At 38.4% G+C, this 27830-nt stretch overlaps 2 protein-coding genes across 5 annotated transcripts in view; both read left to right on the top strand.

Moving 5' to 3' along the window:
• LOC144650121 (uncharacterized) overlaps window positions 1-20764 on the top strand; it is a 110018-nt gene extending 89254 nt beyond the window's left edge. Inside the window, exons 2-3 of the mRNA XM_078509787.1 lie at window positions 19394-19474; window positions 20254-20764. Coding sequence (XP_078365913.1) covers window positions 19417-19474; window positions 20254-20465 — 270 coding nt within the window. The 5' untranslated portion in view covers window positions 19394-19416 and the 3' untranslated portion in view covers window positions 20466-20764. The remainder of the gene's footprint in view (window positions 1-19393; window positions 19475-20253) is intronic.
• On the top strand, window positions 1895-27038 carry LOC144650136 (uncharacterized). 4 transcript variants are annotated; one of them, XM_078509809.1, is made up of 4 exons: window positions 1895-2027; window positions 5047-5144; window positions 5712-5772; window positions 26834-27038. In XM_078509809.1, exons 2-4 carry the CDS (start codon window positions 5061-5063, stop codon window positions 27013-27015), a joined length of 327 nt encoding a protein of 108 aa, XP_078365935.1. In that variant the 5' UTR covers window positions 1895-2027; window positions 5047-5060; the 3' UTR covers window positions 27016-27038. The 4 variants fall into 4 exon arrangements, with proteins under 4 accessions (XP_078365935.1, XP_078365941.1, XP_078365922.1 ...); XM_078509815.1 differs by lacking the exon at window positions 26834-27038 and adding an exon at window positions 6069-6242 and having other exon boundaries at window positions 5712-5780; XM_078509796.1 differs by lacking the exon at window positions 26834-27038 and adding an exon at window positions 6058-6242.
• Window positions 27039-27830: the final 792 nt, after the last annotated feature.

Below are 27830 nucleotides of genomic sequence, written 5' to 3' on the forward strand. Positions count from 1 at the left end.
GATAATATCGCAACTTCCTCAGAGGATGACTATTTATAATTAAGGCAATATTAGACAGCTGTAGTTTACCGAATTGAATAGAACGGGTGGACACTCTTAAGAAATCGGCTTTCTTTTGCCTTTCATACATCATCAACTAAGCTACAAAGCTCGCGCACTAGATAACAAGATCTAAAAAACCTCATTGCATGATTCTACGGGCTGGTTGTTCAGTAGTACAAAACGTTCTAGAAGTTAAAGTGATAGTAGTTTAGTAATATATAGGTTGCAGGTTCAACCTTTCAAAGAGTACTTATTACCCATCAAAACATAAACGCAAACTATGGTATACATGTATGCTGTGATCATGAGGCACGACTGCGTGCAATCGAGTCTCAAAAATGTGCGAGACAGCGAGGCGTGCGAGGCACGCGAGGCAAGGCATGCGAGGCATTCGAAGCAGAAATCCCTACTTCAAATAATAAAAAAGGCTAACCGCAAGCTATCTAAGCTAACTGTAGGCTGTGCTTTTTAGGCTAACCGGAGTGGTATTAACAAGGCTAACCGAAGTGTTTTTTAGGCTAACCAGAAAGGATCGCACGCCTCGCTACCTTGCACTTTGTCACGACCCGTGCAATCATGTACATATGTTTCCCGGGGGGGGGGGGGGGGGCACTCAAAAAAGTTTTATACGGGGAGGCTCCGCCCCAAGCTCTTACCCCTTACCGTTTTATATACCATTTTGACAGAAATTGTACCCCTTTTCGTATACCTTTTACTGAAAAGGTACCCCTTTCATATACCTAAAAGACGTGACATAGCCTTAGAACAGGACGTTTTCTTGTCATTTTTATGTAGCGCTTAATAAATTAAAATAATACAGCATACCCTTTCATATACCTAAACTTGTGAAATCGCTACCCTTTTATATACCTGAAGCCTGAAAAAGGTACCCCTTTCGGGCGGAGCCTCCCCGTATAGGCCGTTATATGGAGTACCCCCCCCCCCGGGATATGTTTACTGATTAAACGGAACAAATTAGTTATTTACATTTGCCCAGATCTGTATTTTAATAGTTGAAGGACCCGGTAATTCTTAACTGGTTTAGATTAAATGGAGAAAAAAACAAGGAACTGAATTGCTTTAAATTTATTGATAATTCCCCTCGAGAGATAATCGACCTTCTCGTCTTGCTCTCTACAACCATGAATATATATTCAGTCGGCATTCTTTTGCGGTCCAATTAAGATAACATTTGAAAGAACACTTTTAACTAAGTTATTAGCGAAACACAGAACCCACTGAGATAACGATACGCCCATCAACTATTATAGTGGGGACCCTTTGATTGTTAATTCCCCTTGGCGTTCTTCTACCCCTATAGTAGCATGCCTTGCCGAACTGACTCGGCCAGCTTTAAATATAGGAATTTTGGCCAATTCAGATTATTTGGAGAAAGCCCAAGAATAAGTTGTATGAAATTTGCAGTTAAGGATAGCTACATACTCTCGCCTGACAGTCTATGAGAATAAAGAGAAAAATTAAGAATTTTTCCGGTCTTGTGTTTTCTTTATTTATGAATCAATTTTAACTTAGTGCTTTTTTGAACAATAAGGGAAATTTCTAAGCAAATTACTGAACCACGATTAATCACTCTTCTTTATTATACTTTGGCTTTAAATAATTTTCTGATCACGGAAATTTTGTTTTAATGTAAATTGTTGTATTGAAACAATTCTAATCCAAAAGCAATTCTTCTCAGTAAAAGAATATGTCCATGAATTAAATTGCAACTTACTCGCCGAATTAAAGCAAAGTTTTCGTGATGTATGTTCGTGCAAGAACCATTTCCATCATAAAGGGTTTCTCAACAAATCATTGAACCCGAAAGCTACTAATGACATCCCTAACTGAAAGGGAGGCAAAGGGCGGAATCTCATCTAAGTTTCAAAGGAACTCCTATTATAAGCGGGCGAAATACGCACAGTAAATTAGTTTGTTTGTGCACCTTGAAGTGTTAACACAGTCAAGCTACAAATTTGCAGAAGGTAAGCTCACGGACACTTAATATTCAATTGCCACATTCCTCTTTACTTTTTAGTTTCGTATTGAAGTAAGGAGCCAGTATGTTAGTCATAGTGTTCACTTCCTACGCATTTTCATGTGCTACATACCCAGTTCATTTATAGTTTTTGAATACAGTTTACTTTGTGACTCGATTGCCACTCCCTGCGCTGCAAAAGAACTCTTCACAAAGAACGCGTATCACACGTATTAATTCTCAGAACAGTTTACAACAACAACAACAACAACAACAATCTTTTATTTCGTGCCCAGAAGAGTTTTACAATAAGTAAATACATGCAAGAGAAAAAATTAACAATAAAAAAGAGCACAGCCACTTAGAAATAGCTAAGGCTAATCGAGCTAAGTGGCTGGGCCAAGCGGAAAAAAATATTGCAATAAAGTTACAGAGTATAAAAAAACGGGACACGATTTCCATTCGCACACACACACACACACACACACACAGAACAAAAAAAGAAAAGTGTATGTACACACACAGAAATGAAAAATGAAGTTCATCAATGTACCAGTTAGTAGTTGGAGATAATCAATTCTTTTAAGAGATTTTTGAAACAAGCACGACTCTTAGATTTAAGTGAGTCATCAATGGAATTCCAAACTTTAGCACCGAAAAACGAATGTTAAATTTGCCGTAATTAGTCCTTGCTTTTGGCAGATAGTATGAAATCTTACTTGCCAGTCTGGTTTGATATTGATGCACTTTGTTGATACTCTTAAAGAAATTGTCAAAAATTAGAGGCAGACTATTAGAATAATAGTCGTACATAAATAAAGCACTATACAAATATATTAAGTCACTTACTTTAAGTATTTTTAATTTCTGAAAGAGTGGACTAGAGTGGGAATTATATTCTGAGAATGTCATTATTCTGACTGCTTTTTTTTTGTAAGATGATAAGAGGTAAAAGAGTTGTTTGATATGTATTCCCCCAAGTTATTAAACTATAAGTCAAAAAGGGATAAATTAGTGAGTAATACAACTGTATAAGGACCTGATCGGTCACAGAGTGCCTGCAGAATTTAACAGCTTAACTAAGCAGCTGATAGTTAATTGTAGTGTATGGCTTTCGTGCATCGCTATTTACAGTCGGAATTTCCCCAAGGGTTTAGTTTCACAAATTTTAAAAACATTAATATTGCCGATTTAATTCATCAATTCGGTTAAGCCCTAGCATTTTTGTCAGATCTGTAGTGATTCAAACGTTTTTGCCCAATGCACTTGTAGCATTTTAAGTCCTGATTGTGCATGGGAGGGTCGTGAATGGTAGCAAATTGTAAGTTCGAGAAATTGTGGAAGCGGTACTCGGGTGAACGTAACAAACACTGATATACAAACTTTTAATCAATTCACATCCTCGCGCTAACTAGCGTATGCAGGAATGAGTGACGAAGGTTAGAGGAATGCTTTCAAGAGCAGAGTCAATAAGCAAGAATCAAATCATTCGTTAAAGGTGCCAGTGATAAGCGATTCACCTTGAACGGAACACAGTAAATTAACTATCCGCGATGATAGTTTGAAGTGTTTTGATCGTGTGATTATTATAACAAAACAACCATTATATTTTGCCACCGCCCAATGTGCCTCAATAGATTAGTTTTGGAAAATGGGTCGTGGAGAAATAAACAATGAAGTGGCCAAAACAAGGAAAGTTTCTTATCATAGGAACTGAAGTATTCCACCCTATTCTTAGGGCTAGCCTTAGTAGTTTCTCCACGCATGATTCCTCGTTCTTGGCCGCGCGCACGCAGGCAACGAGTAACGGATATTTTGTGACGTCAGCATAAAACGAAGCTACATTTGTGACCACCGGCAAATGATTTCGAAAGAAGATTACCCCTGAAGTATAACTCTTATGAACTTATTCATTTCTATCGGCTAGGACAGACAATTACAATACTGAAAATCAAAGTTAAAATCTCGGTTCTACCTATTTGAATAAAATGCCAAGTATTACCCAATGTATTGAAAGATTGAATACGACTAGTCAGGCGTTGACAAATTACTGTTGAAGACATATTACTGATGAACTAGCTGAAATGTCCTGATGTAAACATTGTCAATCTTTGTGAGTAACTTTACTGCAATTAATCTTATTGCATTTGAACTTGGAATAAGCCACAGCAGAAACCCATAAGGGTTGACACAACCCCCAGGGAGGGAGGGGGGGGAGGGGGGGGGGGTTACTCGGAATTTCAAAAGTGACGGGGTTTATCGAAGGATTTTTGGTGGGTTGAAATTTATCGATTCCGGGACTTTTTGGGTAGGAAAATTTGGCAAGTATTGCTTGGGTGGCTTCATTTAAGAAGGGATTTTGGGTATAAAAAACGATCTGAAGACTTTTGGTAGTGCCTCAGCTTCGTAGAAGTAATGATTTTATTTGTGTTATATTATTCCCCATGTCTGGTAATTTAAGGTAAGAAATTTGGCATGGGATTTTTTGGGGTTAATTTTTGGTTCAGGCATTTTTTGGAGTTTTGTTGGAAGCCCTTGGGATTTTTTGGGTCTTGATTTTTGCCCCCATTCGATCATCCCCGTCACTTGAAATCCCCCTTGAAAACCTCAGATACAACCCCTTATGAGTTTTCCAGCTACAGAGAATAGGGATCTGGGGTGGAGTCGCGAACTGTCGCTGGAAATATGCCCAAGAGCTTCGCTTGTACAACCGCTAACCATACAACTAGCTGTATGTTCAAGTGATTTTTTGTTAGAAATAGGCACATGTATGAAACAAAACTATCTGTACTAACTATAAAAAGGCTAGAGCTCTTCAAGGTGTCAAAGTATTAAACACAATTCCCGAAACAAATAGCACTACAACATTAGTCTACTTTTAGCAGCAACGTAACAGATCTTTCTTTAATTTTAGTCAAAACATGCAATAAAATTATTGATTCAAAATTGTAGACTAGCTATCCCCTTGTTGTATATGTTTGTCTACCCGTTAATGTTTACCTGTGTTTGCGCTTTTCCTCTTTCAGCAGAGTGAGAAAGAATGAATGCCAAACTGATTTTGGTTGCCATGGCGTTTGCCTTCGTTTGCATCTCAGCAAAACCTCGAGAACCCTTCCATTATAAGGTATATATGGTAATTATCTATTGTTTTCAATAAGGGAAAGAGGAGTGAGGGCAGAGGTGTCAATTATTGTGAAAAAAATCAAAACAAAACAGAAAAGCAAGACGATCAAACACATAGTACTACAAACCAAAATATATATGAGAAACAAAACACTCGAAACTATCCTTGTGAGCACTCTCGTTAGCGACCAACTTCAGTTACGACTACCACTGTGAAACCGTGTTACAATTGTCACTCAAACCCTGTAATAAATAGCTCTCGTAAGCGACCTTCGGGAAGCAAGCACCTTTGGGAACCGTCGGGAACCTTCGGTGCTTGCACCACAAGCACCTTCGGGAAGTACCAACAGTCTTTTGCTTTGTTTTAAAGCTCTTATACGAATAAGGAGGTGAAAACACGTAACAGTAATAAATTGATTAACTTGTAATAATAAAATCGGTAATACTAAACTTAGAAAAAATGCTTTACAAGTTGTTTAAGTAACGTAGATAAAAATTAATACTACAAACCACGTAAATAAGTTAGCATATGGATATAATTGTGGGAATATTTCTCTCCTCTCATTAGGAATTTGCGGAATACCTACGTGCACGTGCAAAAAATGATGGAGGCCCAGGACGGTATTTGGGTAAGAAACTTAATGCATTTTTATTCTTTTTAGACTACTGCCAGACTCATCACTCAGTACAACATAGATGTTACCCTCAGTTTTCTTTCTTCGGGCCATGTGAGAAACTTTTGTTTATCAGAAGCCTTAACTAACGCATTCCTCCCCTATTAAACTTACAGAGAATATATAGCTACACACCCCTCCTTTGAGCTCCTGACAAAAACGCAAGTTATAAAAAAAAAACAGTTTAAAATCGTGCTTAATAGACCTAATAAAGTTGATTTCTATATTTCTATATCTCAGACCAAGAAGACGAGTACCAGATCACCAAGCGTGCCTCGTGCCACTGTTCTGACGATCAAGGTGATTACCGCGATACACAGTGGAGCACTGGAACCGAGTTCTGGTTCGTCACATGTGCATCGCAGGGGTGGAAGGATTGCGACAGCCGTTACGGTGCCATTACAAACTGCTGCAGGAAGAGCTAGAAATAAGAAGCTTCATCAACAGTTCACGGAAGTCGTAAAGCTGTTAACATGTATATCTTTGAATGAAGCAAAATAAACAAAGAATCGAGAAAAAGCGAGTGTTGTTATTGTGCAACAGTTCTCAAGGTGGCATTTAATGTGACGGAAATAACCTATCTAGCTTGGATGAACCCAAATGTGAATGCAATTTATGAAAAATATAAAAATGAGCTGAAGCCAAAAAAACTGAGCTACAAACAACTGAAATATTTCGCAATTAAGTTTGTGAAGCTTGTGAGCCAGCTTTCTCCTCTTCCTACGTAAAACGACAAAAAAAAAAACCACTTAATGCTGGGTCTCACTTTCCTCCGCACAGGCTTCTATTGTATTCGCGTACCCGCGCGTGGAAACACTGGGGAGAGGAAAATGGGAGGGATTGTATGTATGAGCGTTTTACGTGTGTACGAAAAAACCAGTTGCTCCGGTGAAAATCAGATGGAACGGTCCTTCTAACTGGAAAATTTTCGGGAAAAATAGAATACTTTCAGAGGTAATTCTCTTTTCCCGTTTTTACCGAAATGCTCTGTACCATTCTCGCTTAGGGTGTTCCAGGGAAAACGCCAATATTTTTAGCCATAATGGTCTCGTTTACGGGTGCACACGAAGAAATGTACAAACATAAATTCTATTCTTAGTTTTTTGGTATCTTTAAAGGCCGATTTACACGGTACGATTTTGTCGCATGCGACTTGCCTGCGACATGCTTACGACAGGATTACGACACGAATTGTTTCGTGTAAATCAAACCTACAACTCCTAAGTCGTGTCGAAGGCCTGTCGTAAGCATGTCGCATGCGACAAAATCGTACCGTGTAAATCGGCCTTAAGGAGTCAAGAAAGCTTGAGCCACACCCAGATTGGTCTCTTTTAGGGCTTCTTTTCAAAATGTCCGACGAGCATCCCCGCCAGATTTCAAATCTCCCCCCTCCCCCCCCCCCCCGCCGAAAAAAGCAACCGTGAACTTCAAAACACCACAGTAAAATAACATTCAAATCGTCCAAAAATCTTTGCCATCATCTTAGACACATTGATTGAAGTGTTTTATTTTGCTTCATCAAAAAATATAACTATCAATTACTTGCAAAAGAAATAGAAACTCCAAATTTCCTATATCCATCCATTTCTCTACTCATCTAAATGTATAATGTCTATCTATAATAATATTAGTAGCTGGATAATTCATTTGTGCTCAAGTACAACAGTCACATTGCAGTATTTTGGTATAAGCATGCAATCAACTCAAAGAAATGGAGCCAGTAAAAAAGCAATTAAAAAAGGGGAAAAAGGCATCAGAAACAAGTGCATTCCAAGGAGAGTCGAGAATGAGAATGATTTGCATTTCGCGCGGATTCACGCTACATATTTATTAATTGTCACCTCGTTTCCGAGCAGCGGGAAAAAGGTGTTAGTAAATATATTCAAAAGGACGCTATTTTTTTTCAAACCGTTAACCGACACGAACAAGCACGAGAAACAGACGCGGAGTTCATAGTCAAGAACTAAAACGACTTTAAACACATAGGAAACACAAATTGTAAGTTTTGTCGTTTCAGGATATGTAATGAACTCTAATAGTTACTTGTATGTATTGATTGTTTTTCAGTTGATTATATATACGTATAAGCAACAGCTAAACGTGACGACGACTCGTCAAACGCCGAAGCAAGCATTATTAGTGAAAGAAAATAAACTGTGTGACCTAAGTCATGGATGATCTTCACTTACATAGCACGCAAGCGCGCAACAGAGAATTTCAACTTTTCCACAATGGTCACAGAAAAGACATCTACAAGACTTTTCCCTTATAGAGTTTATAATAATTATTTTCATGAGAACAAGTTTTGAGTTTGAGTAAGAATTTTTATTGAGTTAAAGTTTTAAGATGGACATGTTGGGTCCAATTTGTAAAAAAAAGTATTAGTCGAGAATATGAAGTATTTACTTCAAATTCTCCTGTTATGATTATATTCTAAATATTATGTCATATAATTCAATTTTATTTGTGAGGCACATTTGATCATATTTATATGTTTATTGGCGCCATAAAAAATTTAAATATTATTATTATTATTATTATTATTATTATTATTATTATTATTATTATTATTATTATTATTATTATAATTATCATCATCATTCATCATCATCATCATCATCATCATCATCATCATCATCATCATCATCATCATCATTTAGGAGGTGGCGTGGCCTAGTGGTCAGGGTGCTGGACTTGTAATCCGGAGGTCCCGGGTTCAAATCCTCCTCCCTGCCACTAGACGGATTTGTGTTCGTTCGTCCCGAATTCAACTCCCCCACGCTTTGTAAATAGCCAATTGGTCAGCCTCCTGCCAGTTGGGGTTTTTAACAAGTTTATGTTGAATGAATGAATGAATAACTTTATTATTGTGTCTAAAAAAAATGTTTAGCTGAGGGGAAAAGTCCCCTCTACTAATTGTGGACACCTGACTAATAAAACACTTAAAAAAAAAAAAACTTAAACCTATCATTGTACAACTATTACAATTAATAATTTAAAGTTAAAATAAGTTAAAAAGAAGCTATTTACATAATAAAAACGGGTAAAAAAAAGTAAATCTTTTTATGTGATAAAAAAGACTATATACATGGCTAGCTATTTACATAATAAAAACGGGTAAAAAAGTAAATCTATTTATGTGATAAAAAAAGACTATATACATGACTAGTATTAATAGTCACAGAGGCGGCAATTGCAACGTTCATTGTTTAAAAAGTTATTGAAGTCACGTTTCCGAATCGTTTTTTTAAATGTCTTAAGTGACTGGCATTTTCTTTCATCCGTCGTCAGGTGGCCCCAGAGCTTCGGCCCCAGGTATCTAATAGAATGCTTTCCGTACGTAACTGTAGTGAAGCGGGGCATCGAAAAGTCTGATTGCCTCAGCTGGTAGGACGACTGATGAGGCTTAAATAGCTGACGGATCGGATTTGGACTAAGCCCATTTTTAACCTTATACATCAGTATGCATATATCTTGCAATCGCCTGTTTTTTAAAGTAGGTAGTTCTGCCCTCTTTAGTAAAACTTCGTAGCTTGATCGATCATCTTTAAAAACTGCTCTTAATCCTCTTTCCTGTATCCTCTCCAATCTACGTGTGTCACTTGCACGACAGAAATGCCAGACTAGATGACAAAATATTAAGTGAGGTAGGATAGCTGCTTTATAAAGCTGTAATTTGGCTTTTGTTGGGATAAGATTTTTTAGTCTCATAATGACTCCTATTCTTTGGCTCGCCTTTTTGCATACAGTAGTGATATGGTCTCTAAAACTTAGTTTATCATCTATTGTTACTCCCAAAAGATTCAGGCTGTTCGATGGACTAATTTCAGTATTTTTTATCTTAATCACATCTGTGTGGTACTGGTTGGCACCATTGCTACAGATGTTCATAGTCTGATACTTTTTGAGATTTCCTTCCAGTAAGTTGGAGTCGTACCACTCGGTAGCGAGAGCAGCGCTTTCCTTTAATTTTGTGGTGACAGAATGTAAGTCTGCCCCCATTTCGTAGATCTGGTGGTCATCAGCATACATCGATAGGGATGAGGTTTGATTTATAATATTTGTTTATCTATTTACAGTGTCATCAATTAGTACAGCAGTGCAAAACACATTATTGCACATCATTTGTGTTGAACTCGAGTTAAAAAAAATAGTAAAACATACCATAATGTTTTATTATATTTTTTAGCAAAAAAAGTGCGAGCTTCTTGTCAAAAGTTGCTTGATAATTTTGCAAATGTGTTTACACGAACAAAGGACAAAAGAGTGCGGGAGTAATATCCAATATTTCCCCCGCAATGCATGTTAAATATTTCTGTAAGTCGATAAGACTACGACAATAAAACATTTAATATAAACATATATTGATGTTTACCAACCGTTAAGTTCCTAGATACCTTAAATGCAGCAAACAGGTTGGCGCCAACTCGCACTTGAGGTTAAATTGAGCACTCGAACTTCGACCATGTAAATAGTAAAATTTCTTTAGGAAAAATCTTCGCAGCACATTTTCAAAGAGCTCAGTGTTGAATGATTCTAGTGTCTAGTGGGCGATGGAGTAATATTACTGCAAAATGCTTTCAGTCCAGAAACAGGTTGCCTGATGCTGTTTTGGCGCAAAATACATTAGTCAAACTTGATTTGTGGTACCTCGAGTGTGTAAACATTTTGGCGCGTTAAATGAGTGTCGGTTTTTGTCAAGGGTCGAGGGTAGCATGTCGAGGGTCGAGGGCAAAATACATTAGTCAAACTTGATTTGTGGTACCTCGAGTGTGTAAATATTTTGGCGCGTAAAATGAGTGTTGGTTTTTGTTAAGGGTCGAGGTAGCATGTCAAGGGTCGTGGGCAAATTGATGAGGGTCATGGGCAAGATGTCGCCGATTCATTTATAATCATTGATTGTTGATATTTTTATTGAAACTTTCTTTACCTTCAAACTCACCGAAGCGTTTTAAACACGCACTAAGAACTTAGACCATGCATGTAAATACTATTTTATCACAGAACATTCCCAAGGAGCTCTGTGTTGAATGATTCTAGTGTGCAATGGAGTAATACTTTCTGCAAAATGCTTTTTTTATAGTCTTTATAGTCCATGCAGAAATAGGTTACCTGATGCTGTTTTGGCGCGAAATACATTAGCCATAATTTGATTGACATATCTTGAGTGTGTACTAAATATTTTGGCGCGCGAAATGAGTACCAGACAACTGAAACACAAAAACCCTTGTAAGTGCAATAAATTTCCTGTGATAATTCAGTATAATTTATTTATCTATTTTTATTATGTTTTGATTGGTTTACAGGTCATGGTATATGAGATCATATACCGTGGATCACAAATAGTGAGTGCTTTCCTTCTGCACTAAACGTTGTTCTTTTCCTTCTCTTAGCATTTTACCCTTGCATGAATTATTTTTTGGTTTTTCCGCGCACACCTCCCCTCCGTTTCCTTATGGTCCGTCCGGCTTACAGGGGTCAGTAAATATGAAAGCGATATCGAGGAATTTGACAAGCGACTGCCAAATAGACAATAAACGCGTCACGATGCGTTCAACGTGAGCGAAGAAAACAAAGCCTTAACTTATTTCTGCCGCATTTTATTAACAATACAAAATATATAACAATACAAATTGTGAATGAAAACAAAGTCAGCGTATTGAAATCGACCTATAAATAACTTGGTCCAACCAATCAAATTGTCCATCAGAAAGTAGGCGGACTCCTAACGCAGTCATTTAATTCTGGATAAATAATATTCAGTTCCGATAATCTTTTATTCCACTTCTTGCCATCAACGCGTCTGGACTTCCAAGCTTCTGCAGGTAAGAATAGTTTAAACTTACGAGAAGACGGTGTACTGTTTAACCTAACTTTTTATTCCTTTCCGTCAGTTTATTGCTATTCCTTAGCAAGGTTCATGAAGTCCAATGAACACAAGATATGTTGAGGTTATCATTCGGCTCAGTTTTTTGCAATTGATATTTTGGCGCGAATTCTCTTGATCCAATCTTAAGATGAGTTTTAGCGTTGGCTTAAAGGAACGGACAACGCAACTTGACAGAAAAAATTGGTGATTTTTTGTCATTCGTAATCCGTCTTAGACGGAATCATCCTCAAATACTTTCGGTTTCGGTTTTTGTTGGTGTCTTCTACGTTGGAAAACTATTATTTTGAGGTTTCCTAAAATTTGAAAGAATTCAGAACAATTGCTTTTAATACCGTGACATAGCTCATTTCTGCTAAAATTTAGAAAGGGAGTGTGAAGCTCAGCGAGGGTTTAAGACGCACGAAGAAGCCCCTTCTCCTGCATCCGCCAGTTCAACCAGTTTTCTCGCGTTCCTGATATATAACCGCACGCTCCTCGGACCCTACGAGAAACTGGACAGACTACCAGTAGTCTATAAGTAATTGAGCACTCGAGATTCGACCATGTAAATAGTTCTATTTTATGAAAAAAAAAAAAAAAAAAAACACGTCACAGCACATTTCAAAAGATCTCACTGTTGAATGTGAGCGATGGGGTAATATGACTGCAAAATGCTTTCAGTCCAGAAACAGGTCTGAAACAGGTTGCCTATTCGGCTGTTTTGGCGCAAAGTAGTCACACTTGATTTGTGGTACCTCGAACGTGTAAATATTTTGGCGCGTTAAATGAGTGTTGGTTTTTGTCACGGGTAGAGAGTAGTAGCATGTCAGTTAGGGGTGGAGGGCAAATTGTCGAAGGTCGAGGGCAGGATGTTGCTGATTCATTTATAATACAATTATAATCATTAATTGTTGATATAAGCGTTTTAACTTAACGTCGTTACCAGCGGACTAATGGTAGATTCATTAACCGGGAAAACTGATTTTGTTAATAATCCCTCGAAGTCCCCCTTAACAAACGTGTTTAATTTACACGCACAAAGAACTTAGACCATGCAGGTAAATACTTTTTTATCACAGAAAATTTCTAAGGAGCTTGGTGTGCAATGGAGTAATACTAACTGCAAAATACTTTTTATAGTCCACAAAATGGATTACCTGGTGCCGTTTTGGCGCGAAATACATTAGCCATACTTGATTATTTTGTGTACAAAATATTTTGGCGCGCGAAACACACAAACCCATTAAATTGCAATAAATTTCCTGTGATAACTCAGTATAATTTATTTATTTATTTTTATTATGTTTTGATTGGTTTACAGGCCTTGGTATATTTAATAATTACGCGCCTCGTTGGCTACAATGATGTCATATGCAACAAGGGCGAGTGAAATAATTGTTTTATTAAAAACACCCAAAAAACTGCAATAGTTTAGCTCCACACCTGTTTTCGTTGACGCGTATCGTCTACCATATTTGCGGTCAATAGTATATGATCTTATATTCCGTTGGCTGTAAACTAGTCAAAACGCAGGAATTGCAATATACCATTGCTAGTTTTTAATGAAGATCATATACCGTGGACCACAAATGTGGTAGGTCTACGCGTCAGCGAGAACAGCTGGGGTGCTCAGGATCATATGTTGTAATCTTTTTGGATTGTTTAATAAAATTGTTTAATAAAAATTGTTTAATAAAAACTTGCGGTCGTTGGATATGAGAGTATAGCCACCACGGAACTTGAAGCGCCACGTTGGCTATCTACCATCTCATATCCAATAATGGAATAATTGCTATAAATCTGAACATTTTTTCGCATTTTCTTTTGCAGTAGTGTCAGAAAGAATGAATGCTAAACTGATTTTGGTTGCCATGGCGTTTGCCTTCGTTTGCATCTCAGCAAAACCTCGAGCACCCTTACATAACAAGGTATGGTAATTATCTCTCGGTTTTAATTGTTTACGTTTGTGTAACAATACTTTCCTTAACGTTATTAGTATAAGTGTGATAGAATACCAAAGATGGGCATGTTTAATTCTGGCTAAGTTATTAAGAGCCACCTTAATTAGTTTGTGAAACCCCGTTACAATAGCCTTCTTCAGCTTGGTTTGTTTGTTGCCCCATTCCAGACCACGTGATGTTAATTGCCCTCGAGATTTATCTCTCTCAAATTCAAACAAATTCACGTGGAAATAAGTAAATAATTTTCACACCGTCTAAGGAACAATTCTCTGGAAAGCACCTCGTGATCTGAAATGGGCAATTTACCTACGTGGCTAAGCCCTCGCTCAAACCCGGCCTGTAATAAACAGCTCTCGTAAGCGACCGCAAATACCTTCGGCAAGTACCAATTGGTACAATTTGGCTTTTAGCTCTCGTACAAATAAGGAAAGAAAAACATGCAACAGTAATAAATTGATTAATTTGTGAAAATAAAAAAAATACAAAATGAAAAAAGCTTTAAAGTTGTTTAAAGTAACGTAGATAAAAATTAATACTATAAGCAACAAAATAAGTTAGCATATAGATATAATTGTGGGAATATTCTCTCCTATATATCATTAGGAATTCACGGAATACATACGAGCAAGGAATGATGGAGGCCCACAACGGCAGATAAGTAAGAAAATTAATAATTTTTTTATTTACTCGAAGACTCAACAGTCACACATTGTAACGTAGATGTTAGTTATGTTTTTAAGTTTTTGCTCAAAAGTTTTTTTTTTATCAGAGGCCCTATAGGTAGATCACCCTCCCCCCTGTTATATGTGAAGAGAATAAATAGCTACACAACACGGAATCCAGTCATTTCACCTACAAGATGTTTGGCCTACAAGTCGATTCGCCTACAGTGAAGTCAATTCCGGTTACGCGATCTGTAATGTGTACACTGAAGTCGATTCGCCTACATCAAAACTTACTATGTTCTGAAAGATAGAACAGAGGAATACCTAAATAAAGTTTAATAATAACAACTGCCAAGAAAAACTCTGAAAGAAAATAATGGTACCTTTTTGCATCAAGTGTAAAAAAAATTCGTAAACTCGATCTTAGGACTTGTGTCTACCTTCCCTAGTCCATACTAGTCAAACACTCAAACATAACGTGTGACCGGCGAGTAAAATCCACGATCACTCTGCTTTAGAGGAAGTCTTCAAATTCCCCCCAAAAAAAACAATGTGTAGGCGAATCGACTTTCATGTGTAAACATCTAGGATCGTTTGGGCCAATCGACTTCATTGTAGGCAAATTGACTTGTAAGCAAAACATTTTGTACGCGAAACGATCGCACCTGCACAAACACTTGGCAAGAAAGCAATTTTTTTTAAAAAGAAAAAAACAGTTAATGAAAATCGAGAACAATAGACCTAATAAAGTTGTTTTCATATCTCAGACCAAGAAGACGAGTACCAGATCACCAAGCGTGCCTCGTGCAGTTGTTCTGACGATACAGGTGTGAGTTTTAATAGAGCCAAGACTGGAACCGAGTTCTGGGTCGTCACATGTGCATCACAGGGGTGGGTGGATTGCAACAACAGTTACGGTAGCTTGACAAACTGCTGCAGGAAGAGCTGAATATAAATAAGAAGCTTCATCAACAGTTCACGCAAGTCGTATAGATGTTAACATGTATCTCTTTCAATGAAGCAAAATAAACAAAGGATAAGAAAAAGCGAGTGTTGTTATTGCGATACAGTTTCGTAAAACGGACAATACTTCGTGTATGAGCTCAAAATAATTCCTTTCATCCCAAACATTTCTTCAGTATGTGTGTAAATCTCAAACGCGTTCTCTCGCCAGACTTGTACGGTTCCTCTCTCCAGTTTGCTGCAAGAGCGAAACTTTTACGACTTCCAAGCCTAACTCCTCTAGCCTCGGCGCCTTTTTTTCCCTTTTCTACCTGCAACTGGTATCTCTCCGCTTTTGATAATTTTCTTTTCTTCTTCTTCGGCGCCATCTTGTCCATCTTGAATTGTCGAATACCGGATATGGCGCACGCTGTGCGTTGGACTATTGTGACACTCATGTGTCACAGCATGAGGCGCCTAGCAACCGGTAAACAAAATGCGACTCTGAGGAAAAAATGCGACTACAGACAAGAAGATCAGCGGAAATCATTTCAAAATGGCGACAAGGAGCATGTAGGCGATTGTTATGGCGACTTTCAGCGAATTTACCTTAATTTCTCAAGGTCAGAAGCTTTGCGTCGACTTTAGGAATTTGACAAGGGACTGTCAAGTAGACAATAAACGCGTCACGATGCGTTCAACGTGAGCGAAGAAAACAAAGCCTAGTAAACTTATTTCTGCTGCATTTTATTAACAATACAAAATAACAATACAAATTGTGAGTGAAAACAAAGACAGCGTAGATAAATCGAGCTAACAGCAATAATAAAGTCGGTCCAATCAATCAAATTGTCCTTCAGAAAGTAGGCGGACTCCCAACGCAGCGATTTTAATTCTGGATAAGTAAAATTCACTTCTGATAATCTTTCATTCCACTCACGCTTGCCATCAACGCGTCGGGACTTCTTAGCTTCTGCAGGTAAGAATAGTTCAAACTTATGAGTAGACGGCGAACTATTTAACCTAACTATTTTTTTCCTTTTTCTTCTGTTTATTGCTATTCCTTAGCCAGGTTAATGAAGTCCAATAAACCCTCGATTTCGACAATTTCAACAGGTTTTTGCTTTTAATATTTTGGCGCGAATACTCTTGATCCCATGTTTAGATGAGTTTTAGCGCTGGCTTAAAGAAGCTACGTCACCGATAACGCAATTGGCAAGTTAATGCATTGTCATTCGTAATCCGTCTTAGACGAAATCATCCTCGATTGTATTTTTTTGGTTTCTTATTACTCCGCTGGTGTCTCTCTACGTTGGAAAACTATTATTTTGAGGTTTCCTTCCTGTTACCCGAGAAACATGTTGCTTGCGTCGAACTTGAGTTAAAGAAAATAGTTCATACGGAAAAGATACTTAAGCGCAGTCAACAGCTTGGCGTCAAATATAACTAGTGGTAACCACAGGTTAGAAAGTGCGGGCCTTGACGCACTTAGAAAAGGTACTGGTACGAGAGTGCGTAATTTTAGATGGCAGTGTCGATAAATAAATGATTAAATGGACAAAAGACAATTATCCCGAGTAACGCGTCACGCAAGGAATGCATGTTTTTATCGTTTTGGGAAGTGTAATCGAGCACGCGGTGTGAATTGAGATGTGATTTTTCTCAGTCGGTAAACTCGCTATGTTGTGCTCGCCTTTTATTAACGTGGCGCGATTAATGAGAAGTCACGATTAATTGCCGCTAACCGGCCGCGAACCAGTCAGAGTTGTTTTTTGTCGGATTGACAGTTTAGTGAACTGTAGTCGAGCACGCGGTGTGAATTGAGATGTGATTTTCCTTGGTCGATAAACTCGCTATGTTTTCAGTGTTATAACGAATTTCTCGAGAATAACCGTTGTTGGAATCATTCGCTTTGCCGTGGTTTATGCGTGATACAGTCAGAGCAAATTTTCGCAAAAGCAACACCCGTAAAACAAGTCTGCAAGTTGTAATGTTTGCAATCTTCCATGTGACAGAAGCCTAGATCTTATATTATGTGACAATCGTTCTTGAAGAACAGATTTTCTCTTCCGGTGTTACGACAAACTGTCGTGATTGACACATTTTTCACATTCCGATCGTTCTTAGTGGAAGAACAAAGTTTTCAACTTCCGTTTTCTGTTCGCTTTTTCTATTAACGTGGCGCGCACGCGTAAAACGCAATCCGCTGGTCACTGTCAAGATTAGGGTTGCAGGCCTCTCTTGGGCCCGCAATTAACCGCAGTTGAGGTTAGATTAGACTGCTTGCAGTCTGTTTTTCTCTCGAAATTTAGAAAGGGAGTGTGAGGCTCAGCGAGGGTTTAAAACACGCGAGGAAGCCCCTTCTCATCAACCCGCCAGTTAAACCAGTTTGCTCGCACTTCTGATATAACCGCGCGCTCCTCGGACCCTTAGAGAAAAGACAGACTACCAGTAGTCTAACCTGCGATCAGGCGTTATTTTTCTCGCGGCGGAGGGGTCAACGGAAAAATGAATAGCCTGCGTAGCAGGCGTCTGTGTAGTTTTCAGCGCGTTTAAAAGAGTGCGCGATCGCGAGAAGGCCGCGCGAGGAAAAAATCGAGAAGACGCCTGCCCGGAAACCCCCCGAAATCCGTTTTTTTCGTTCTCTGAGAGAACGAAAAATATCTCATTGGCTAGAATAGCCGCCAGGGAATAACCCGTAAATTTTGATTGGCTCTGAAGGCCTCGAGGGATTAATTAGTCGCTTTGCGAAAGAAATCTGTCAGGTCCTTAGTTATTCAAACGTCAGTTTTTGCCAGAAGTTGTCATTGATTATTAATTTTGAACCAAGCCCCCTTCTGCAAAGGAGAGTAATATAAGGTTGCAGCATTTTTAATCTTGATGGAGCTTGCGTTGCTCGCGAACAATAAGTATCCATGAGTTTTGAATGGTAACAAATTATAAGTTTGAGAAATTATGGAAGCGGAACTCGGAGCAAATATATACACAGTCTTTTTGTCGTTTAATTTATATTCTCCCACCAATAATTCAGTGAGAATTGTGCCACGAAGGTTAAAGGCTGTATCATAGCAAGTGGCCACATCAGCGACCCCAACAGCGCTTTTAAAATATTCGATTCTGCAAGGGTAATCAAGCTACAAATCGATCACGTAATTTGCTAAAACGTATTCAAAGTTGTATGTTTAGCGTGACATACAAAACTCGTGACGTGCATTATAACTCGATAAAGCACGCGCGTGACGTATGCAGCGTGCTTTATGGGACTATGATGAGTTCGAATTGACCAATCACAGCGCGCGCAATTCCTCGACCATTTTATAATTAACAATTAAAAAACCTTTGCCGTGCTTTGTTCTGTTATAAAGCACGCAAGGAAGTGACGAGAGCACGAAAGAAATGTAGGGTGAAACACGAGCCGCAGGCGAGTGTTTCTCCCTTACTGTACTGTGCTTCTGAAACCCATTAACGCGCACTAACAAGGAAATCGCATAAGTAAATTATTTTGCGCATTTCAAGTTTATATGGTCATAAATTTAGTCATACTTTACAACTTAACGTGTTTGTTGAAAGAAACTGTACGTCCTTCGCACGTTTTAAATTCCAAGCCGACCTTGATATTTGCTATCTTTAGTTCATTTATCTACCAGTCAGTTTATTTACTTCAGCCAAATGATTTCAATATAGCCAGATGGCAAAGGCTTGCCTTAAGGTTACTATTGTTAGCGGCTACTAATTTTAGCGATTTTTTCTGAGCAAGATTTAGCGACTATTTAATTTAGCGATTTTACGAAAAATTAAAAAATAGTGATATCGTGTAAACCAGTTTTTAATGAACATATAGCTAAGATGGAAATAACTGTTCAGTAAAAGAAACTCATTAGAAATTGAACAAACATTTGCATTACCAGAAAGAACAAAGTTACCGGCATTCATTTTTTAAATGGTTGGAGAGGGGGTACTTAAATTAAACGAGTATTAAATTTGACCAAGACAAATTTTAGCGAGTACTTAATTTAGCGATTTTTTTTCCCAACTTGCTAAAATCGCTAATTAAGGTAATTTCTGAAAAAAAAAATAATAAAACAGAAAAAACATGATTGCCTGCTAAAACACCTCACTGAGAAAATGCTTCTCCACAGGGTACCCAACCGTACGCTGAAATATGGCTCAGAGTGGATTGATTTTCGTCTCTCTTCTGCTGCTGTCCATTGTGACTATTGGTAAGACTGTTATGGACAACTTTTTTTTGAAATAATTCCAAAATAAGAACAAACTAAATGACATTTGTGGACTACAACGTAAAATCCTTCTGTGGGTTGGCCTTGAAACGAAAAAAAAATTGGCCAGTCTAAGAGTAAGAATTGTGAATTCTAATAAATTAAAATTGAAAGAAGCAATAAGAAAAACCAATAAATCAGATACTTTAACTCTAAATGAAGAGATGATCCTCGCAGTCATGAACACAACTTAAGCAGTTGTGAAAATAAGCAGCATGATTTTTTCAGTTATTTTCATAACTGCTTAAGTCGTGTTCATAACTGCGAGGATCATCTCTTCATTTATTCTTCATCCGCAGTTCAAATATATGGTTTCATGTATTCATTATTTAACTTTAAACTCTGTGTAACCGTTTGGAGAGATCTTATTTTCGAAACAACACATAACAATAATAATTTATTAAAAATGTTCTCGCGTCATTTCTCGTATATCGTGTAGCACTTATCAGGGTACAATTGGTCACTCGGCATGAAAAAAACAGTTCTCTCTCTCAAGGGCGTGGGAGAGGATTAGAATGATCGTTACATTGTAAGGTGGGAAGGGCGAGTATTGCTGTCAATCATATTTTTAATTGGTGTCAATCATATTTTTAACTGGTGTTCAATCGTACTTTATTTATTGTGTTCAATCTTATTTTTAATATTGTATGCTGGATCTTGCCAAACGCTCGCCTGATGATAATTGTTAAATTTTCTAGACTTATAATTTTATCTAATTCCAGGGCAATGCATATCTTCAACACAATGCACTCAAGACACTGATATTAGATACCATGCCACTACCGGCAGGACTCTTGGCGCCAAATGGGGACCGGACCTGGAACAAACGACAACGGATTTTGCAACTTCAGGCAGGAAAGAGAATTGTAGAGATGTATGCGAAAGAAAATGCAGGAGGGCTACATGGTCTGGTTGCGTTGCTTTCTCATCTTAGATCGAAGATGGCTATTCTAGTATGTGCTAAAGTTACGGATACACCTCTCCGCCAGACTTCGGCAGCGAAGTCGCAGTATCGGCAGCTAATTTCCTATCCGGACGGTGCGTCACAGGCTGGTTCGAGAGCGGCCCGATGTAACCAGCTCATTCCCAGTCCACCTGGACAATGAAAGTGCAAAAAAGTGCGTTCAACGCATTCTCGTCCCCATAGCCCTTTCGTTTCTCTTAGGCGGATTGGCACGAGAAAACGGAGGGCTCTGGGAACATAGGATTTTTGAATTAATTCGAATTATTTTGTTTGGCTGTTTGAAACAAAGAATTCTTTAACGGAAGTCGAAAACTTCATGGGTGCATACATGAAGACCGAAAGTCCTAGAATCTTGGACTGGAAATCCTGTGTCCCCAGAGCCCTTCGTTTCCTCGTGCCAAGGCTCAGCCGGCTAAGAGAAACGAAAGGGCTGTGGGGACGAGAATGTGTTTAACCTAACGTGGTATTTAGCACTAGATTTCACATGCCTGTTACTCTTTTCACACAAGAGAGAATCCTCTCTTATTTTGTAGTCTAGTCGTCCTATTTTGTTGAAACCAACAGCAGTTTACCTTTTTATTGTTAGTGTTGTAACTGTTGTAGCCCCAAGACCAGTTATTATTTTTGGTTTTAAGAAACATGTGAACTGTTGTAGCTGTCAAATGTTTCAACTGATATATATTCAACGCTGACTTTCGTCCCGTACAGTTGTGAGTTGTATTGAAATTAGCTTGCACAACCTGTTTGAGTATCGTACGAACTTGTAATAAAACTACGTGTTGGACCCAAGTAAACTGTTGTTGTTTAAATTTGCTCCGCGATACGGGAAGCATTGCCCAAACACTGTGATACTTTTAGCGACTTCAAAGGCGGGTTGCCCAATTCATAGATAGCTTTCCACGGATTCCATTTTGCTTTCGGTTCTGAACCCTTTAGCAGAACGGGAGAAAAATCGACTGTTGGATATGGTTTTTAGCTGTCTTTTTAAACAAAACATGCCAGGGCCCGCGTATTTTGTTAAATGACATGACGTAGTGGCCCTGGTAACGGTAAAAAAATATGATTTTTTTGATTGGCTGATAAAGACTGCATGCGTAATTAGGTAGAAAACGAAACGCTTCTACGCAATTTTGGTTATACTTCCGGTCATCGAAACAATTGAAGATGTAGCGGGCAAGTTTGAAAATGTTACCGGAAAAAGACTGAATAACACTGGGAGTTTTTTCATTATTATTATTTTCTTCTCTTTGAATGCTGCAAACTACTTTAAGCAGAGTTTTCGTACCAATGCAACTGCACTAACGAATCTATCTTTTGCTCAACCAAGAAAAGGTTTTGTTTGAGAACGTGAATTAAATGAATAATTACTGCTAGTATTTTTTCAAGTACACTTTCTTCATGTCTTTACACGTCAAACCACTTGCATGTTATTAACGCGAATTTAAAAAATTCACGTTAATTTTATGTATGTTAACTTTTTTACTATAAGCATTTGACCAGAACTTTTCCTAAATTCGCGTTAATTTTATTACGCGTAAATTTTGTTCGCGTTGTTAAAATGCCTCGTTATATTCCTATAAAAAAATTAAGGTATTTCTGTACTTTGTTTGTGGGAAACACAAACGCGCAAAATCGCTATACAAATCATCTTAAGCTTTTTTGCTGTGCGCCGTAAACCACATGAGAAGCGATCGAGATTCCGTAACTGCTCCGCCGAGTCTAGACAAAATGATAATGAAAGGGACAAAATAGATCATTCTCCTTTGTTATAAAAAGAAACAAAAGCGCCTTGTCTCAGTGTTGGAGGCGTGAATTGGTGACCGCTTGTGAATGGTTCAAAATTCCTGCCATCATGCAAAACCGTTTGCAGGTACAACCTTCTTTCAGACGTTGAATGTTAGTTGAATGTTATATGCTGTACACCTCTTTAGCAGTATTCGAGTCGACGCACGACTGTACTCGGCTCTACATGAACAACCGGTATCACCTAGAAATTCTCTTTTGCCCCCCCCCCCCCCCCCCCTCCCGCCCCGAAAAATAATAAATTAAAGTCCTTGTTTCTGACCAAGGTACGATGACTCAGTCAAGTATATTCAACCACATATTTTGCAAAAATATGCCGTATTAATCTGTTTCTTTTTTCTTCTTCTTCTTCTTGCATGCTGCTAACCACTTTTGCAGAGTTTTCGTGCCCATGCATTCGCACTGACTAATCTATCTTTTGTTCAACGAAGAAAAGGTCTTGTCTGGGAACGTGAATTAAGTGAATAATTACTGCAAGTAATTTTACGAGTATACTTTCTTCATGTCTTTACATGTCAAACCATTCAAATGAACTGGGAAACATTGAAATGAAATATTGAACCCTAATCACGCTTATCTGATGGCATCGCCGACATTCTCGACGACGTTGACAGATATTTTAATTAGGGGGCGGCAGACGACTTGACAAGTAATTGTATCAGGCTTTCCTTTTTTCTCCTTCCCTCCGCCGCGAAAAAAAAAGAAAGCCTGATCGCAGGTTACCAGTAGTCTCGAGCTACGACCATGTTAATGGTACTGTTTTAGGAAAAAACGTCGCATCACATTTCAAAAGAGCTCAGTGTTGAATGATTCTTGTGTCTATTAGTGAGCGATGGGGTAATATTACTGCAAAATGCTTTCAGTCCAGAAACAGGTTGCCTATTGCTGGCAAAAATACATTAGTCACACGTGATTTGTGGTACCTCGAGTGTGTGAATATTTTGGCCCGTTTTTGTCAAGGGTCGAGGGTAGCATATCAAGGGTCGAGGGCAAGATGTTGCTGATTCATTTATAATCATTTATTGTTGATATTTTACGTTGACACTTTCTTTACCGTCAAACTCACCGTTACCGGCGGACTAATCAGTAGATTCATTAACCGTGAAAACTGATTTCGTTAATAATCCCTCGAAATCCCCTAATGGCTTAACAAACGTATTTAATTTACGCGCACAAAGAACTTAGACCAAGCATGTAAATACTAACTTATTACAGAAAATTTCCAATTAAGGAGCTCGGTGTTGGATGATTCTTGTGTGCAATGGAGTAATACTTACTGTAAAATGCTTTTAATAGTCTTTATAATCCAGAAATAGGTTGTCTGATGCTGATTGGCGCAAAATACATTAGTCATACTTGGATTGACATATCTTGAGTCAGTAAATATTTTGGCGCGCGAAATGAACCCGGCGGGGGGTACCCAAAAAAGTTTTGTACGGGGAGGCTCCGCCCCGAGCTCTTACGCCTTACCCCTTTATATACCATTTTACCAGAAATTGTACCCCTTTCGTATACCTTTTAATAAAAAAGGTACCTTTTCATATACCTGAAAGTCATGGTATAGACTTTAAAACATGACGTTTTCTTGTCATTTTCAAGAAGGGGTTAATAAATTGAAATAATACAGTCATAAATTGCATCTGTTCGAAATAATTTAATTAAAGACCCTTTCAAAAACCGAAATGACAGATTTCCATACCCTTTCGTATACCTTAAGTTGTGAAATCCCTACCCTTTTATATACCTGAAGCCTGAAAAAGGTACCCCATTTGGGCAGAGTCTCCCCGTATAGGCCATTATAGGGAGTACACCCCCCGGGGAAATGATTACCAGTAAACTGAACACATAAACCCATTAAATTACAATAAACCATGGAGGAAACCGCTATTTTGCCCATTTAATTTTAGCGTAGTATAATGGCAATAAGGCAACAATTTTTTTTACTCATGCGACTGAAATTCGACGCGTAAAATTTCCTGTGATAATTCAGTATAATTTATTAATTAATTTGTTTTTCAACAATTATTCCAAGAGCGCGCGTTGGATACGAGATGGTAACGAGGCGCTACGCGCCTCGTTGGCTATCTACCATCTCATATCCAATTAACAAGCGCGAGTGGAATAATTGTTCTATTAAAAACACCCAAACAATTACAATACTTGAGCTCACCAGCTGTTTTTGTTGACGCGTATCGGCTACCATCTTTGTGTTCAATGGTATATGAGCTCATATATCATTGCCTGTTAACCAATCAAAACGCAGAGATTGCAATATACCATTGCTAGTTTTTAATAAGAGAGTAAGCCTTCACAGAACTACGCGCAACGTTGGCTATCTACCATCTCATATCCAACGCACTCTCGTGGAATAATTGTTATATGAACACTTTTTTGCGCCCCTTCTTTTGCAGCAGTGTGAGAAAGAATGAATGCTAAACTGATTTTGGTTGCCATGGCGTTTGCCTTCGTTTGCATCTCAGCAAAACCTCGAGGACCCTTACATAACAAGGTATGGTAATTATATTTCGTTTCCAACAAGCGAAAGAGGAGTAGGCCTGTCCCGATTGTGCTCGGCAACTTTTGAGCAATATTTGGCGTTTGGAGCAACTTTTTGCGGTTCTAGCAACCTCGAGAAAGTTTTGCCTATCTAAGCAATTTTTGACCAAAACTTAAGTTTAGAGCAAAAACTCGCAAAAACGTTTAATGACGTTAGCATATAAATATAACTGTGGGAATATTTCTCTCTCATCATTAGGAATTCTCGAAATACATACGAGCAAGGAATGATGGAGGCCCACGACGACAATTGGGTAAAAACTAAATGCATTTTTAGACTTCCTCCCAGACACAGTACAACGTAGGTGTTATCCTTTGGAAGATCCTTAGCCTTTTTACAAAAGAGTGACTCCAATAAAGATTGACTTCTGTCCCCGGCGGGCCATGGGAGAAACTTTTATTTATCAGAAGCCCTAGCTAGCGCATTCCTCTTCTATTAACCCCTAGGGGACGAACGACGTCCACAGACGTCGAAAATTACGTCACCTCTTTTCTGTTGTTATTTTCAGTTTATCCGTGGGGATTGGGTACAAATAAGTTGTTAAACCGCTGGCTGATATAATAAGGCTCATTTCTGTGAAAACAGCTCTTCGAAACTCAAAATGGTCGATTTTTAGCGAATTTTTCGCTCTGTAACTTGTGAATTTCGCGTCGGCCTTTTAAATATGGCGTCGCCATATGTTAAGTGTCAAAAGTTTTAGCGAAATTATTCGAAATTGCGGCTGCAGAGCTGACTGATTTGGCTTTGTGGACGAAGAAGATGTCCCTGTTTCGTTTCTTCATGTCGTCCACGTGGGTCCTGACAACGAATTCACGCTCTGTTGTCGATCGTAGCGAAGGAGAAGAATCTGCCGATAAAAGTGAAGAAGAAAGCGATGACTCCGAGGATATTGAGGAGCGTGAGTACTCAAATTTGATGCGGTTATCCGTGATTTGAACTCGGCATGACAGAAACTGCTATTCAGAGGTTCGTACGAGAGTAGAAATGGATAAACAACAGCAGTTATCCTAAATATTTTGATCTGTTATTCAGTAATAATGTCTACCAGCTGGATTTGAATGAGACCACTCGGTTAGAACGCCGAAACTTCTTCTCGGTCGTAATTCGCGAATGCTCAAACGATTTGCATTATTTGTTATTGTTCGGTACTTAGGACATGTCTTGACAGATATAGCAATTGATATTTGGAAAAACTAATGTACCAAACAATGTTATTATCGGAAATGCGGCCAGTTTTGAAGAAAGAAAACCGTTTGATTTGCATTTCTGGATTTTTTATATTTTTTCTTTAAGACAGATTAAGTTCATTTTAGCACTAGAAGAAAGTCCAGGATCTCTTCTGTTTAAAAATGTATGGGTTTATGGGGATTTATGGTATTAAAAGACATTTACAGTGGAAAAACTTGTGTCATGTCTGAAAATGTTGAAAAAAAACCCCTCCCCCCCAGTCCCTGAGGGGTTAAGGGGGCATTATGCTTGAATTTGAATGAAATTTTAAGAGCTTTAAAGAAGGGATTGAAGAAAGAAAAAAATTGAAATACCACCAGACCGTTGACCCCCACGCAAGAGCACTCCAGGTTGTTAGGGGACTGTCGGGTGTCTGTCTATCAATTTTTAACCAAAAAATTCTAATTTTAAAAACACAATAAATCTCCAGTATTTCTTATTTCTCAAAATTTTTCTAATCCTTTGCGAAACAACTATCTTCTCCCAACATTCCCAAAAATCACCCAAAAATTCACAAAACACAATCAAACATAGATATATGAGATAATGAGAACGTTTTTGGATTCCTTGAAACGCGCACGAGATATTTTCGTTAAATAAGCTGTGAAAAAAAGACCTTCGGGTATATTTCCCGCTAAATAAAACTTACAGAGAATAGCCATAAGTCGAGCTCCAGACGAGACAGCAATTTTTTACCAGTTTAAAATCCAACAAAATAGACCTAATAAAGTTGATTTTTTTTTTATCTCAGACCAAGACGAGTACCAGATCACAAAGCGTGCTAAATCGTGCCATTGTAGTGACGATAAAGGTCGTTACTTCGATACACAGTGGAACACTGGAACCGAGTATTGGTTCGTCACATGTGCCTCACAGGGCTTAAAAGATTGCCACAGCAGTTACGGTTACTTTACAAACTGCTGCAGGGCCTGAAAACAAGCAAGAAGCTTCATCAACAGTTCACACAAGTCGTTACCATGTAACTCTTTGAATGAAGCAAAAATAAACGAATGTTAAAAAGCGAGTGTTGTTATTGTGCAGAAGTTCTCAAGTTGGCATTTGTGAGAGGAAACCACGGAATATTTATGAGGACCGAAATATTGTATCTAGCTTGTGTGAACCACTATATGTGAATGCGATTATATGAAAAAATAAGCTCGACGTCGTCCGTTTCATTTTATCGGATTTATGGAGAATTTTTTTTTATTAACATTTTGCTTCATATGAGCTGAATAACTGATGAGTTTGAAATTTAGCCAATCTAAACAACCGTTTTAAAATCCCTTTGTTATGAGAGAGTTAAAAACTCCGTTACTTCATTCCCCGCGGGCAACCTAAGAATGATTTCTCTACAAATGTTAGTTAAACTTTTGGTTCGTGTCTCACCTCACACTTTTTTCTTACTCGCGTCACTTCCATCAGGGGCGGATCCAGGATTTCAAAAGGGGGGGGGGGGGGGGTGGGGGCAGACCATTAGGGCCTAACCCTAACCCTAACCCTAAGTGGCGGCAGACGGCGAAACGTGGCGTAACAACAACCAGACATGAGCGAGAGCTAATTTTTCTTTCTTTCTTTCTTTTCTATTTCAAATAAAGTGACATTTCGAATTTTTTTTACTGAAAAATGGGGGGTGGATATCCACCCTATCCACCCCCCCCCCCTGTATCCGCCCCTGTCCTTCCGTAAAAGAACAAAGTACGGTCAAGGCATTTTTTATTTAACACATAATAAGGCCATCCCAATAACAT

This window comes from Oculina patagonica, chromosome 1 (assembly GCF_052425735.1).
Source record: "Oculina patagonica isolate OP01 chromosome 1, crgOcupat, whole genome shotgun sequence".
Classification (NCBI taxonomy): domain Eukaryota; kingdom Metazoa; phylum Cnidaria; class Anthozoa; order Scleractinia; family Oculinidae; genus Oculina; species Oculina patagonica.